This window comes from Euprymna scolopes, chromosome 17 (assembly GCF_053919585.1).
Source record: "Euprymna scolopes isolate OS-2025 chromosome 17, ASM5391958v1, whole genome shotgun sequence".
Lineage (NCBI taxonomy): Eukaryota > Metazoa > Mollusca > Cephalopoda > Sepiida > Sepiolidae > Euprymna > Euprymna scolopes.
Window position 1 is genome coordinate 11,913,327 of NC_136498.1, and position 15,310 is coordinate 11,928,636.

The 15,310-nt window shown below is 36.5% G+C and overlaps 1 protein-coding gene across 1 annotated transcript in view; it reads left to right on the plus strand.

Annotated features, from left to right (window-relative positions):
• The window catches only part of LOC145296663 (membrane metallo-endopeptidase-like 1), a 336,498-nt gene that overhangs the window by 106,590 nt on the left and 214,598 nt on the right, over positions 1 to 15,310 (plus strand). The window contains exon 8 of the mRNA XM_080142602.1: positions 6,163 to 6,252. Within this exon, the coding sequence (XP_079998728.1) occupies positions 6,163 to 6,252 (90 nt within the window). The remainder of the gene's footprint in view (positions 1 to 6,162; positions 6,253 to 15,310) is intronic.

Consider the following 15,310-nt stretch of genomic DNA (forward strand, 5'->3'; position numbering starts at 1 on the left):
AAGATCTTACTTGATAACAAAAAGTGAAGCAGATGGAATATGGTGAAGAAAGTGGTGATTACACGTGAATGGATAGTCTGGTGAAAGGTAAATAATCCAATGACGGTAAAATCCAAAAATATAACTCCAAGAAAGTTAATTGAGTTTCCATTTACACAAGTAAAATCCAAGGAAATCACGGAATTGGAAGATGGTTCAAAATAATCCAAAAACCGAAATCCATGGAATAATTCACAAATATGTACAAAGAAAAGGGGAAAATTCCAATAATATTAATAAAAGAAAAATAAGATATGCTTTTCACACGACTGCCGAGACATAATAAGAAAGATCAGGGAAGAAGAATTAAATGGTGATAGAATTAAATATAAGATAGATAACTTTTTTATGATAGTCGATTTGTTGAGAAGGGGGTATTGTTAGAGTTAAGTTTCTTTAATTAAAGTGGTTAGAGAAGTTCCTTAGTTATTATTAGAATTATTGCTGTTAAAAGAAGAAATGTGGTTTGATATTCTTTTCTTAATTAATGGTGAAGTAACGCCAATATATGTATGTACTTTATTAAAAGCTCGAGGTCTGATATTAATATTAATTTGCTGATCTGTATGAGTTAAATAGTTTGAATTTTGTTCATAGTGTTCAATAAATTGTGGGACAATGATTGTATGAGGACTGTTTTGGAGGGGATAATGAGTGGTGTTAGTGTTGGGATGACTGTTAAGAGAAATATTATTATTCTCATTATTATTATTATTATTATTATTATTATTGCTAGTTGTACGATTGTAGATGGAGGGGCTGCTCGAGTGGTATATTGGATTAGTAACTATATCAGATGGGGGATGGGAAGAAGGATAACTTGAAGACGAAATATTAGTGTCTGTTATGGGAGGATTACGTGGGATTTCAATAATTGTGCATAAATATATAACATATTTATGGATGCAATCATTATTGAGTGGGCATGGATTTTTGTTATTACAATTACAGTTAGTTTTGGGTTTAATTAGGAAAGGGATTTGTTGGGCTGATTTAATTTTTCTTTTATTAGATGTTAAGATTCTTTATGCTAAATTAGGCATTGTTGAATAAGAAATCCTGATTGAGTTTTTATTGAAAATAGAACTATATCTGTGTGAGTATTTGACAGAGTTTTGTACAATGTTGAGGAATGTCTTAGGTATATTAGTTTTGACATTTACGCTAAATGGAGGATATATATATATATATATACATATATATATATATATATATATATATATAGCCTGAGGTTATTGTTTTCCAGAGGTTAAGTAACCAATGAGGTTAATGCGAGAATGTTTTCAAAGACAGCTTTACAAGTATTTGTACACATTAGAATTGAAGACGATCATGCAATGAGTAAGCCGACTTTTGATATCTTGTTCCACATTCAGTATGTTTTAGGAATTCTGCTTGACTATCAATCCAGAGAGAAACAAAAGGGCAGTTACCAGTTGTAACCAGACAAGTTCTTGTTGTGAATGTTTTACAGGGAGACAAGATATTGAAGCTTAGGTGTGCAATTAACATAAACCTAACAGTAGAGACAGGCTAGCAACATCTCTTCCGCATGGAAGAGTTTTAAGAACGAGAAAGGATAACCTCCGCTATATAACAAAAGTGATTTTGCACTCAGTCAAGACAAGGTAAATGCGCAGAGCGGCACCTCCCCAGGTATGAAAACGATTCTCTATCACATATTATACAAATATGGCGTTTATACACATAAAGGATTTCATCATTAGTCATTCACTTTCTACAGCGGTAGAATCATCCAACAATTTTTCCAGCAAACTGAATAAAAGGTTTGATGTAGAAAGTTTTACGTGCGTGTGCTTGTGTGTCTATTTTGTCATTGTATCCAAATGCTGGAATAAAATTTATTTGAAATCTGAAAAAAATATCTCTTATCGTTATCTAGTTGCTAAGACTAAAGTTTACATAGAGCATATGCGTTTCAAATGCTTACAATCTAAGTCTTGATCAGATTCGAGGTTGCTTAACAAGGCTGTTTATACGGAAACACGGAGTGTCGATATACTTATGGTTCAATTAAATGTGTGTCTAATTCTTTGCTGTGGTTGTAGTTATACAAGTTCTTGTTATGAATGATTTAGAGCTTAATCGATTGAGCGCTTAGCATGCACATAACAATACAACAAAGAGAATACCAGCATTATATTGATATCTATCAACTTATCTGACTATCACTTTCTCTCCTGTGCCTCTCTTTATATATATATATATATATATATATATATATATATATATATATATATATATATATACATAGTCATCCACATACAGTACTGTTTCGCTGTTTCACAGCTCATCAGTGCGGCTAGACAGGCAACTACCTCAAGCCAGGATTGAAACCCGACCGCCTGTACTGTAATGCAGTAAGTTATATATATATATATATATATATATATATATATATAAGTTATATATATATATATATATATATATATATAAGTGAAAGTGTCTGTCTGTCTGTGTATCTGTGTGTCTGTTTGTGTACATTTCCTTACGCAATAATTCTGTCAATTTTAAGTCTACAGACTCAAAATTTGATATACATGGTACTGAGATTTGGGAAAATCGATGTGATTGGTTTTCGGCCAGAGATTTGGCGATTAAGGGGTAAAAGTTCAGCGATTTGACCTTTGAGAACTCAACCAAACTCCTCCAACAATTTTTGGTCTAAACTTGAAATTTTAGATATAGGTTCCTTGGACATGGATCTAACTGAATAACTGAATTGAGCCCAAAACAATAAATTTTCAGGGATCATAATAGGGGTCAAATTTATAAAAATTGACCGTTTTTCTTTTGCTCAACATACATCTCCAAATACCCGGGTAACACCGGGCACCCATGTTAGTATATATATATATATATATATATATATATATATATATATATATATATATATATATATATATAATTTACTGCAATCAGGCAAGACGGATAATATTTATATGACAAGACAAAATTAATCACAATTTATCCTTTGGCATAATCGCTAAGATGACTAATTTGTACACAATTCAAAAATGATTGATTATTTAAAGTCTCTTTCTACTGATAAACCTAAATACAAATCGATGCAAATAAGCTTCCTGCTGTCTCGGAAGCATCCAACACGAACAGGCAATTAGATATGAATTACATTATACACAGGAGTAAATATTTTGTTTATATTTATTTTCATATATATATATATATATATATATATATATAATTTACATATATATGAATAAACTAAATTGCTTTTGACATGCACATACTTTCTCTCTATTTTCTAAAAATATGTGGATGCCAGTCTGACAAGTTTTTCCATATGTTTCTTCTACTTTGAAGAAAGAAAGTGAAAGAAAACAAATTACGTTTCGAAATCACAAAACAAACTTGACGTATTATTTAATTACTTCGAATTCGTTATAGAGACGAGTAATTTGTATTATTTATCAATTTATTTATCGCGGACTATTATCTTCATCTTTTAATTTTTGTTTCATGACGACAAACGTGGTGAGACGACAACAACTATTGAAGGCAATAATTGCTGAGGATGCAGTTAGGAGATTAGGCGTTAACCACCTAACGAAGGCCGGAGGATTAGTTGGCCGAAACGGCGTGAATCAAAAATTAGGAGATGAGGATAATAGTCTGCAATGAATAAATTGATAAATAATACAAATTACTCACCACAAAAAGTAATTGCACTTAATTAAATAATATACATTTGATAGAGCTGCGACGATAGAAGATCAGATAATAAACGTGGGTGTATAATACCAAACAATTCAACCTTGATTGCCCTTTGGGGCCCGTGGCACAATAGATAGAGACTTGGATCTCTACAGTTCCATGCGAGTTTGGGGATAGCGGTTTCAACCCTTCCCAGTAGCAAAAAATGTGGTGAGACAAAAAATTATGGAAGGCAGTAATTGCTGAGGTTTCAGTTAGGAGGTTCGGCGTTCCTATCCCGTCGCGGTTAATAACCTGACGAATGCGAACTGAATAGTTGGCCGAAACGCCGTGAAACAACAATACCTACAAAATGAGGACAATAGTCCGAAATAAATAAATGGATAAGATTGACGTAGATGTGAATAATTATAGACCTTCATTTTTCTGTTGATCAATTTTTATATTATAAATATCCTATCTGTCTATCTATTGATTAAGACCTATAATAAGATCAAGCAAATTGTATGAGTAAAACCATTGTGCTATTATTGTTGCTTTACGCTGTTTTACAATGATATTGTGGGGGGGGATTCATTTACACTGAACACCCGTAAAAAGCAAAGACGACTTTTTAGTTTGGTTATAACTTAATGTCATACGTCAATAACAATTTCATTTTATCATTTCTATAATATAAAGGTCAGTATATTGTGTGCGTATTTACATCTAAAACTAGAATCTAAAGCTAGAAAAATACAAAAGAAATGCCAATAAAGTTGGCATTTTACTCGGCGTCGCCCCAAATAAACAAAATCTTAATTTAGTAATATAGAACACTCGTTGACCTGCGTAGATTTCGTAAGATAGCGTCTGTTTTTCAAAGGGAGGTAATTCTGATTTTCCTTGGCACATAGTAAATTTCCTTATGCTGACTATAGTATCCATAAATTAAGAATTGTAGGTACGCGTATGTATGGCAAGAGAGAGGAATAGTCTAGCGGAGAAAATGAAGGTGATGGAAAGGAAGGAAGGAAGGAAGAAACATGAATATACATAAACGATCACTCATATATGTATGTATATATATATATGTTTATATATGTGCATATATGTGTGTACACATATATATTTATATAAAAACTAACATTAATAAAAATGTAAAAATAAAACCCACTAACCTAGATTTTAAACAGATCAAGAAGCTAAATATACAGGCTAAATAGAGCACACAAAAGGAACAGATCAACCAAAGGTCAAATAGGCCTTTGTCCGATAAATGCATTCTCATTGGCTGATAGGAAGGGCGCAGTAGATACCTGAAAGCTGATTGGCTTACTAAAATTTCAATAGAAGATGCGCATATAAAAACGACAAACAACCACAGAATTCGCGCATAAGCCTGAAGAATCCTAGAGTGGATGAAACGCGGAATATTCAGTGTAGCTTAATCGACATATACATTTTATAACTTACTATATATATATATATATATATATATATATATATATATATATATATATATATTTGCATTGCTATCCATAATAAAAACCCTTTGTTCTATTTATTTAAAATACAACTTTGTTATATATGGGTCGTGGAACATCATTCAGCTTCAAAAGATCTAGCTAGTTTGCATATTCTTTTCAACATTCATTTTAATTAATTACCTATTAGTTTTTTGTTTCGGTTTTCTTATGGCTTGATCATCTTTAATTAACTATTACAAGTATTTATATTCATGCGGATATTCTACATTCTTATATTTGTGTAATATTTGCGTAAAAAGATTATGGTAAGCACACACCTCTTTCTGTATATATTTATGTATGCGTATATATATTTGTTAAAAAATGTTGCCTACCAAATACCTCTTAGACTTTTTGGTGGACGGACATGAAACTTAATATACAAGGTATTCGAACCTATGCGAAACATTATATTTAAGTTTTAGCCGGGGGAAATCAGTGCAAAAGTGTGAAAATTAAAAAATGGAATTTGCCAAGTGAAGATCGAACGACGGCATTACGAATATGCATGCGTAACGTAATAATTATTGGTTCATGTTTTAATTTTTACCCTTGCAGCAAACATGTCTACATCTCTCAGACATTAACGTCAAATAAAAAAAAGTAAATCGTCATTTTGGTTCCGATTCTCGATGGTGGCGCACGAATCATTTTTTTTTTTTTTTACTTTTTAAATCATTAATATATATTTGGTCTAATATACTATAATAATAAACATTAAATCTGCGTTAATAAAAATATCATGAGCGTATTTACGATCGGGCAATACCGGGCTTCCCGCTAGTGATTAACGAAACGTCAAAGATAACATCATATCCTTACATTTGAATGATAAAGATTTATTTACTTTTATGTTAATAATTGCAGATCATATTTATAGAATTGGTTTAAATATTTATAATTGTTTTTATTTTATCAGGTCAAATGGAAAACTCGAGTGAATATGGATAATGTGGTTGAAATCTACAATCCAACTACACTTGGTGAACTTCAAACGAACTATACGATGGTAAGTTCATGTGTCGATTTTACTCATCATTTGGCAAAATAATATTTAAGGATGTTATATTGCGTCAGTAAGATGAACTTGGTTGCTCCCTCAATCAAAAGTGACGATAAAATGTGCTTCGTCATATAAAATGGAAGAATTACGTCTGTAAACTTTTTATTTAGAGGGCAATATTGCTTTCAATATTAATTTTGTAAGATAAGATAAGCCAATCTTGTTATTGTAAATAAGTAATTGAGTGCCATCAGCAAGAATCGAAACCGAATCATTTAAGATGCTGCCCTTATCACTGTACTAATGTGGCTGATTAAAAATTAAAAATTTTAAATACACTAAGATGAATGTACAAAATGTATAACAACTGTTTTCAATTTTGCCCATATTTGACTCATTAAAAACTATTTTAACCGGCTAACGACCCATAACATAACGGTTAGCATAAATGCCAATCATTTGAGGGCCCTAGAGCCGCTCTGTGACTTTTAGTTTAGGAGGAGATAGAGTTTGAAAATATAGAGACAGACAGACACACACACACACACACATATACATATATATATATATATATATATATATATATATATATATATATATATATATATATATTTCCAGGAGATATTAACCTAAATAACCAATAAATATTAACTACCCATGCGGGGTCGCAGAAATACCTGGATTTGGACCCAGGCGCGGGGCGAAACCCCTCGGAGCTGATGAACCCGTAGGTCTTCCCAGGCCATCCGTCTAGGAGAAGGAAAACTCTGAAACTAAACCTAGGGGAGGGAGGCCTCTTCAGTCCTGGTCGACAACCTTTCTAGAGCTGGTGACTCAAACAAATCACCGGTTGGCCATCCTAAACTGCTTAAGGAGGAGATAGACTCTGTCTATCGCCCGGCTTTCATACTCCTTCTTTGCCTATTGGCCAGGCGTAGAGGTACTATCACAGGGACTCGTCTGAATCACCCAGTGGTTGACCTTGTATCCTGACTAGGGCAATGAACGCCGCTTTTCCCCACTCCCGCCACATCCTATCCCCCTAAACTGGAGACAGTGGGGTGCTTCAGTGCCATATATGTCGGTGCAGTTGGACTGGGCTGGCTTTGCCTAATGGATTGAGGGTACCGGATTGACAGTTCCTGGCTGCTGTTTCCGACTGATAGTACAGGTACCCTAACTCTTTCGTAGCGCTTAGAGCGGCTGCTCCATCAACAGTTGTAAAATATCGGGATGTTTGTAGTGCCATGTCGCGCATGGAAAGGGACCCTGCACTCATCCCCGGTGGGCTTTCCTGAGGCCACAATACTGTGGGTGAGGACAGCTGATGGTCTACTTGTATTGCATGTCTGGTATTCTGCACAACTACTTGTCCAGCACCCCTTCACTCATCCACCCTAACTGAAACTTTCAAATAAAATAAAATGAAATGACAGCTCAAGCAAAAGTTACGTTTAAACCAGGACCAAACTCAAAGAACACCAACCTGCCTCCTCCCTTGAGGCTTGCATTTACTAATATCCGCGGGCTTAGAACTAACTTAGATGATGTTGAGTCATTTCTCCTTGTAAACACCCCGGATATCTTAGCATTAAGTGAAACTAACCTTTACTCCTCCATTCCCTCTAACCACTTAAACATGCCTGGTTATCTCCCACTCTACCGTAAGGACTCGGACAGACATATGCATGGACTTGGAGTCTATATTCGAAACACCCTCCCCTAACTAGAGAAATACAACTAGAATCAGAGGGCCAGGCCTTTATGTGCTTCAGACTAAATATGTAACACAATATTAGCTACTTGTATTTACTCTACCGCTCTCCCTCAAACCAAGACTGTACCCTATAAACAAAGTCCCAGACAGCATAGATATAGCACTCTCCCTCGATACTAGCGCACAAATACATGTATTTGGTGACTTCAATGTCCACCACAGTAACTGGCTAGGATTCTCTAATCACACAGACGTAGCTGGTAGCGCAACTCATAGCTTCTCTATATCTCATTCCCTATCTCAGTTGGTTACATTTCCGACACGTTTCCCAGACCAGCACGATCAACATGCCTCACTTCTAGATCTCTTTCTTACAACGGTTCCCAATGACTGTACAACAAATGCCCACAGCCCACTGGGGAATGCTGATCACGCTGTGATAATGGAAGAAATCAGCCTAAACTCCCGCCCTAAAACTGAAGACCCACTTCTCAAAACAACGAGGTATTACAAAAAGGCTGATTGGGAAGCCATCAGGGAGCTAATCAGAGATGCCCCATGGCAAAATATCTTTACTCTTCCAGCGGAACAGTGTGCAAATGAGACAACTGAATGGTTCAAAATTGCTATTGAAGCACATGTTCCCGCACGGAAATACTATAGCAAGCCCCACTCTCCCCAATGGTTTACTTCTGCTTGTGCAGCTGCCATTTGTCAAAGGCAGCATGCGTTCCGCAGATTCAACCGACATAAGTCCAGCTCAAATAAACAGAAGTTTATAGAAGCTAGAAATAATTGTAAGAGAGTGATAGACACAGCTAAGACAGATTACTCTTAAACCACCAGAAAGCGCATCGAAGCACAGAAATTAGGAACCCGGGATTTTTGGAAAATCTACAACAGCGTAGTTAATAATGGACAGTCAATTATTCCCCCACTAACAAACAATCATGAGGTTGCTTGCACGGCAACTGACAAGGCTAATCTGCCTCAAACTCCACACTGAAAAAAAATTCTCTGCCAAGGTTGCTCCAGTTCTGTCAAAACTTTACAATAAATTCCTTAATGAATCTTGTTTTCCCGACTGCTGGAAAACCGCCTCTGTGGTACCAGTCTTCAAGAATTCTGGTGAAAGAACTGACCCACTAAATTATCGCCCCATTAGCTTCCTCCCGCTTTTCGCCAAAATATTTGAGTCCTTAGTTAATCAAGCCCTAGTCCAGCACCTAACAGCTGCTAAACTCCTGACTGACAAACAATATGGATTCAGGCAAGCCCGTTCAACAGCAGATATCTTAACTGTAGTTTCTGAACGTATATACCGTTCATTGGATAAAACAGGGGGGGGGGTAGAGCGGTGGCCATTGATATCTAAGGCTTTTGACAGGGTATGTCACGATGGTCTTCTAAAGAAAATTAGATCATATGGAATCACTGGAAGAATTCATAATGTAATTAAATCCTTCTTAAGTAATAGAAAAATCAAAGTTGTCCTCGACGGACATACATCCAAACAATATGACATAAATGCGGGAGTACCTCAGGGGTCTATCCTTGGACCTCTATTATTCCTGATATTCATAAACGACCTCCCTGATAATATTGTTTCGGAGATAGGTATATTTGCCGATGACACCACTCTCTATAACATATATGAGGGGAAAACAAATGAACACATATCCAAGGAAATGGCAGAAACACTAGAGGACGACCTTTTATCCGTAGTGGAATGGGGACAAAAATGGTTGGTCACATTCAATGCTGCTAAGACTAAGCTTGTTTCCTTCAATAACTACAAGAAACCTTCTCTACCACCAATAGCAATGGCCAAGAACACATTGCCTGAAAGTACTTCTTTTAAATTCCTCGGCCTAACGTTTACAGGGAATATGAACTGGAATAGATACATTGAGAGCATTGCCAAGGCTGCTGCAAGGAAGGTTGGCTCCCTCTACCGTGCTAGAAAACTACTTACGCCTGCCAGTATCCTATACCTCTATAAGGCAACCATTCGCCCATGTATGGAGTACTGTTGTCACATCTGGGCTGGTGCATCTGCTGCTTGTCTCTCGCTCCTGGACAGGGTACAAAAAAGAGTCGCCAACCTGATAGGTCCTGAACTGTCATCTAGGCTTCAACCTCTGTCCCATCGAGGAGATGTTGTATCCCTCTGCCTTTTCTACAAATACTTTAATGGTGAATGCTCTGACAAACTGCAAGCACTTGTACCTCCCCGATGTAACTACCCCCGACAAACCCGACAAGCTACTAAGTCTCATCTTTTTACAGTAGAGATCCCTAGGTGCAAGAAAGCCTTTTACTCCAATAGTTTCTTCCACAGAACTGCGGGTCTTTGGAACTCCCTTCCGGGATTCTGCTTTCCAAACTGCAATGATATGCAGAAGTTCAAGTGTAATGTTTACAAACATCTTTCTACTCTTCTCCCCTCATAATGACCCCGCTAATTAATTCCCTAATAGTAGCCCCCTGCTTCAAAGTGGCACTGTGCCTTGTTTGGGGTGAAAATTGAATAATATATATATATATATATATATATATATATATGCTCGGGATTGAATAAGGATCAATACTATGTACTTTTGTAGCACAATAAAATGTAAAAAGTAATAAAAATACACGTTAGCAAAGTGACTCTGATACACGAAACAACAGTCTCAAGGATTCTCGTAAACGTCTGTTCGTGTTAGCCTCGCGGCTTTCTTTTATCCAGTCGAGCAGCGAGATTTTGCACACGAGATTTTGCACATCTCGAGACGATTTAATTATAAAAGTTTCACTTTTTCGAGACCGCTTGGTTATAAAAGTTATGGACGACGCCATCTTGATTCTTTCTTCACTTCCTTGATAAATTGATTTCGCATAACGCACATATACGAAGATGTTTTAACGATAAACTATTTTTTTGTTGTTTCTACAATTTTTCCTGCATTATGATCATAGCAGAACATTACTTTCTTTGCATTGGCCACCTTCTTCCTGTTTCACCCAATAATATTATCGGCAGTGGATGAACTATCTATTAACATCTTATACATGTGGTTTAAGTTTCATCAAAAGCAGACACCCATTTGTGGAGTTTTTAGAGAACTTTTCCCATAAGTGCAATCCAAAATTAAAAAATCTAAAATCTAATGCTTACCGACTATCTTCAGCCGTACTTGAAAAAAATGAGTTTGATTTTAATTTTATCTATTTGTACATAAATAAATTAGTAGGTTTCCTTTGAAACAAATTTCTATTAAAAATACACAGAAAATGATGCTATTATCTTATATATGAATTTAGCTGGTCGGATTTTCAGAGTGTTTTTATTCATTTAGAGAAACCAATCGATTCAATTCTGACTAACAATTTCTCGTTGTTTATTTTTTAACCACGCTTTTATTAATACAAAATTATTTCGCTTCACACCTTAATTATTTCGTATATTAATACATTTTAATGCATAAATAGTATTTAGCGAATAATTTTCCTCGAAAAAAAGACAAAACATTGATGAACACACAACTCGGTTTGTTTCTTTTTATTTTTATTTCTCCATTTTGTCGGAATACTATTTCCATTATTCTCATATATATATATATATATATATATATATATGCTGTGACGTTCATCATTAGCGAGAAATGGCGCAATTTTATTTGAATAATTTCTATTCAAAATTAGGAGGACTGAAAAATTGCGGAAACATAAAAATATATAAGAAAAAATATTTTTTATTTCAATAAAATATTGCGTTTTTAATCATTTATCTATAATATAAAGCTGAACGTCTGTGTGTGTGTGTGTGTGTGTGTGTGTGTGTGTGTGTGTGTGTGTGTGTGTGTGTGTGGTCATGAATAGGCTCCTATATAGTTGACTATTAAAAAAAAAACTGATTACATATAATGATAGAAGATGTATCGAGGATCAGGAATGGGTATGTTGGATGTGGCAGAATGGTGGTTCATAAAAATTGTGGGGTCTAAGTTCGCGCCTGGCCCCCAAAGTATGGAAATAAAAAATTAAAAAAAAACGTTTAAAAGTGTTTTTGATATAGATGTACATAACATAAGAATACTTTGATAAGTATGTTTCAACTTTAATAGGGATGGTATAATTAAATTGTGGGGTATGCATTCGCGCCTGTACTCCATAGAAATGTGGCACAAACTTTAACAAAGACTTTTCATATCTATTTGCGTAAGTATACTTTATGTTTCAGTTTGAAGAAATACGGTATAATAAAATTATTGGGTATTCGTTCACGCCTTACCTCCATAGAATGGAAATATGTCACAAAGTATAACCAGTTTTTTTAAAAGGGGTGAGGGTCCACAATAACACCTTAACTTTAATCATAATTCACGTTAGCTTTTATTTATTTTTTTGAGTTGAATCATATTGTGTCGAAAAAAAAAGTCGGAACTTTAGACCATTCTCGATAAAAATTTTGCATAACTCTGTTTTTCCTTCTCAACTTGCACGTGGCACTCTTTCGAAAATAGATAAATAGATAAATAATAAAAAAAAGAATATTACTTCTAATCGTGTCAAAAGAACGTCGATAACGTGGAATGGCTGACCCATTCAAATAAGACAGACGATGAGGGGAGGTTTTGTCATGATTTTGCCATTGCTTATGACCTCACTCAGATTGTTCGCGAACCCACTCGTGTGCCCGATACATCCGGTCAATATGCAAGCCTCCTAGACCTTTTTCTCTCAACTTCCACTGAGCTATGCTCATATTCCGTACATTCTTCTCTAGGATCCTCCGACCAATCCGTTGTATCAGTTAAGATAAAAATGAAATGTAATAAGTCCCCAGACGTACCCCTCCACCGTACTGTATACCGATACTATATGGCTGACTGGGATAGCTTCCGTACATTCATATCTGATTTACCTCTGCACTCCATGTTTAAAAAGGAAGTGTCCTCTATAGTATCAGATTTGACCGAATGGTTAATTGTAGGCATAGATCAATTCATACCATCTAAAAATTCCAACAAAAACCTAACAGCCAGCCATGGTTCTCCCCAGAATGTGCTTCTGCTATCGCGCACAGAAATCACTTTTTCCATAGCTACCGACGTAATAGATGCACTGAGACTAAAGCTGCTTTCAGGTCTGCCAGCAACCACTGTAAAAGAGTAATAAAAATACAAGAGAGCTATATGCCCAGTCTGTTAAATCCAAGGTAGCTGATCAGCGGCTTGGTTCCCACCAGTTTTGGCAAATAACAAATAGGATCCTGAACAGAAGTGTGCGTTCTATCCCAACCATTATCATTGGACTAGAGGTCATCTCGTCAGCATCAGACAAAGCCAAACTATTTGGAAAGAATTTTGCAAGTAATTCTACCCTATGCGACGAAAGCCATCAACTCCCTATATTTCCTCCTATAACACAGAACACGCTAGGGAACGTACAAATATCTGTGCATGAGGTCGCCAAGCTAATCAAGAACCTAGATTCCAGTAAAGCAACTGGCCCTGACGGCATCCCAATTATAGTGTTAAAAAACCTTCAACCAGAACTTGCTCCCATACTTACGAAACTATTTAAGCGCTGCCTAAAGGAAAAGTGCTCTCCGACTCACTGGACGACCTGATCAGTTTTCCCTGTATTTAAGAATTCAGGTGATAAGTCATCTCCCTCTCAGTACAGACCAATAAGTCTCCTGTGTGTTATGAGTAAGTTGCTGGAATCCATATTAAATAGAGAAATAGTCAACCTCCTCAGCAGAAACAACCTTCTTAGTGAAACACAATATGGTTTCCGCTCTGCAAGGTCTACTGCAGATGTGCTGACGGTTATATCTCACAGGATTAGTGAATCTCTTGACAAAGGCTTCCTTTCTAGGGCAATTTCTCTTGATGTATCAAAAGCCCTCGACAAGGTATGGCATAAGGGTCTACTTCACAAGATATCAAGCTACGGTATAACTGGAAATGTTTTCTCAATCATTAAATCATTTTTCTCTGATAGGCTCATAAGAGTAGTGGTCGATAGACAAAAATCAGAGGCCTGCAGTAACAATGCTGGAGTCCCTCAGGGGTCAATCCTGGGCCCAACTATCTTCCTGATCTACATCAATGACCTCCCTAAACACATACATAAATCATTCGTTGACATCTATGCTGATGACACGACCCTCTACGGCAACACGTCAAAGGCTGTAAATGACAAAGTTCTCTCTGATTCTCTCTCCTCTGATCTCGAGCGCGTGGTTCAGTGGGGGAAGACGTGGCTGGTTACCTTTAATGCATCTAAAACCAAACTCCTATCCTTACATCATCAACGCTCTGATCCCCATATGGCATCAATTGGGATGGATGGCTCTCGTCTGGGAGAGGCCCCGTGTTTTGACAAGCTACTGGGCTTGACGTTTACTCCTGATCTGAAATAGAACACGTGCATCAAGTCTGTTGCCAAGGTCGCTGGAAAGATGGTGGGATTCTTCTATCGCTCCAGAAGATATCTCACTAATGATGCAATTCTCTATCTATATGAAAGCCAAGAACGTCCAAGGATGGAATACTGCTGCTATAACTGGGCAGGAGCTGCTAAAAACAGCCTATCCTGCCTTGACAGAGTACAAAATAGACTTCGTGGCTTAGTGGGGGATGCCCTTTTCTCTACCCTGCAACCTCTCTCCCACAGAAGAGACGTTGCAAGTTTATCCTTGTTTTATCGTTATTTACATGGCAGGTGCTCGTTTGAACTCCAATCTCTGGTCCCCCCTCTCCAATCTTTCACGAAAAACACCCGTCTAGTCGAATCCACTGTGAAAAATTTCCCCCACTTTTTATCGCTGCCTAAATCAAAACGCGGATTCCATGAACAAAGCTTCTTTCTTAGAACTGCGGGCCTGTGGAACTCTGTTCCGTCTGCCTGCTTCCCACCTGACTACAACTTGGATGTGTTCAAGTTCAACATAAACAAATTCCTAATGAACCGCCCCCTTAAGTAAACACTTCATCAAATCTCCACACTAACGTAATGCACTTGCAATAACCCTTATCCCTGATTGGCTTCCGGGTATTGATAAGTGGTGACCACTGTGTAAAAAAAAAAGGAAAAATCCTGCTCACGTGATCTCGTGTCTTTTTAAAAACATTTACATAACCTTTTTATTTTTATTTATATATCGGTTCAAGCTTTTTTGTCAGTGTACTAGAAGAATTCAGTTGACTACAACCTTTTCTACGTGCTTTACATTACAATAGTACAACCCTGAATCCGACGGCGCAATACTACACCGCTCAATACTGTAAAACTGAAACGAAGCTGTTCTGCTTGAAAAGGGCGCCATTTTCTTCTTATTCATAATCATATCGA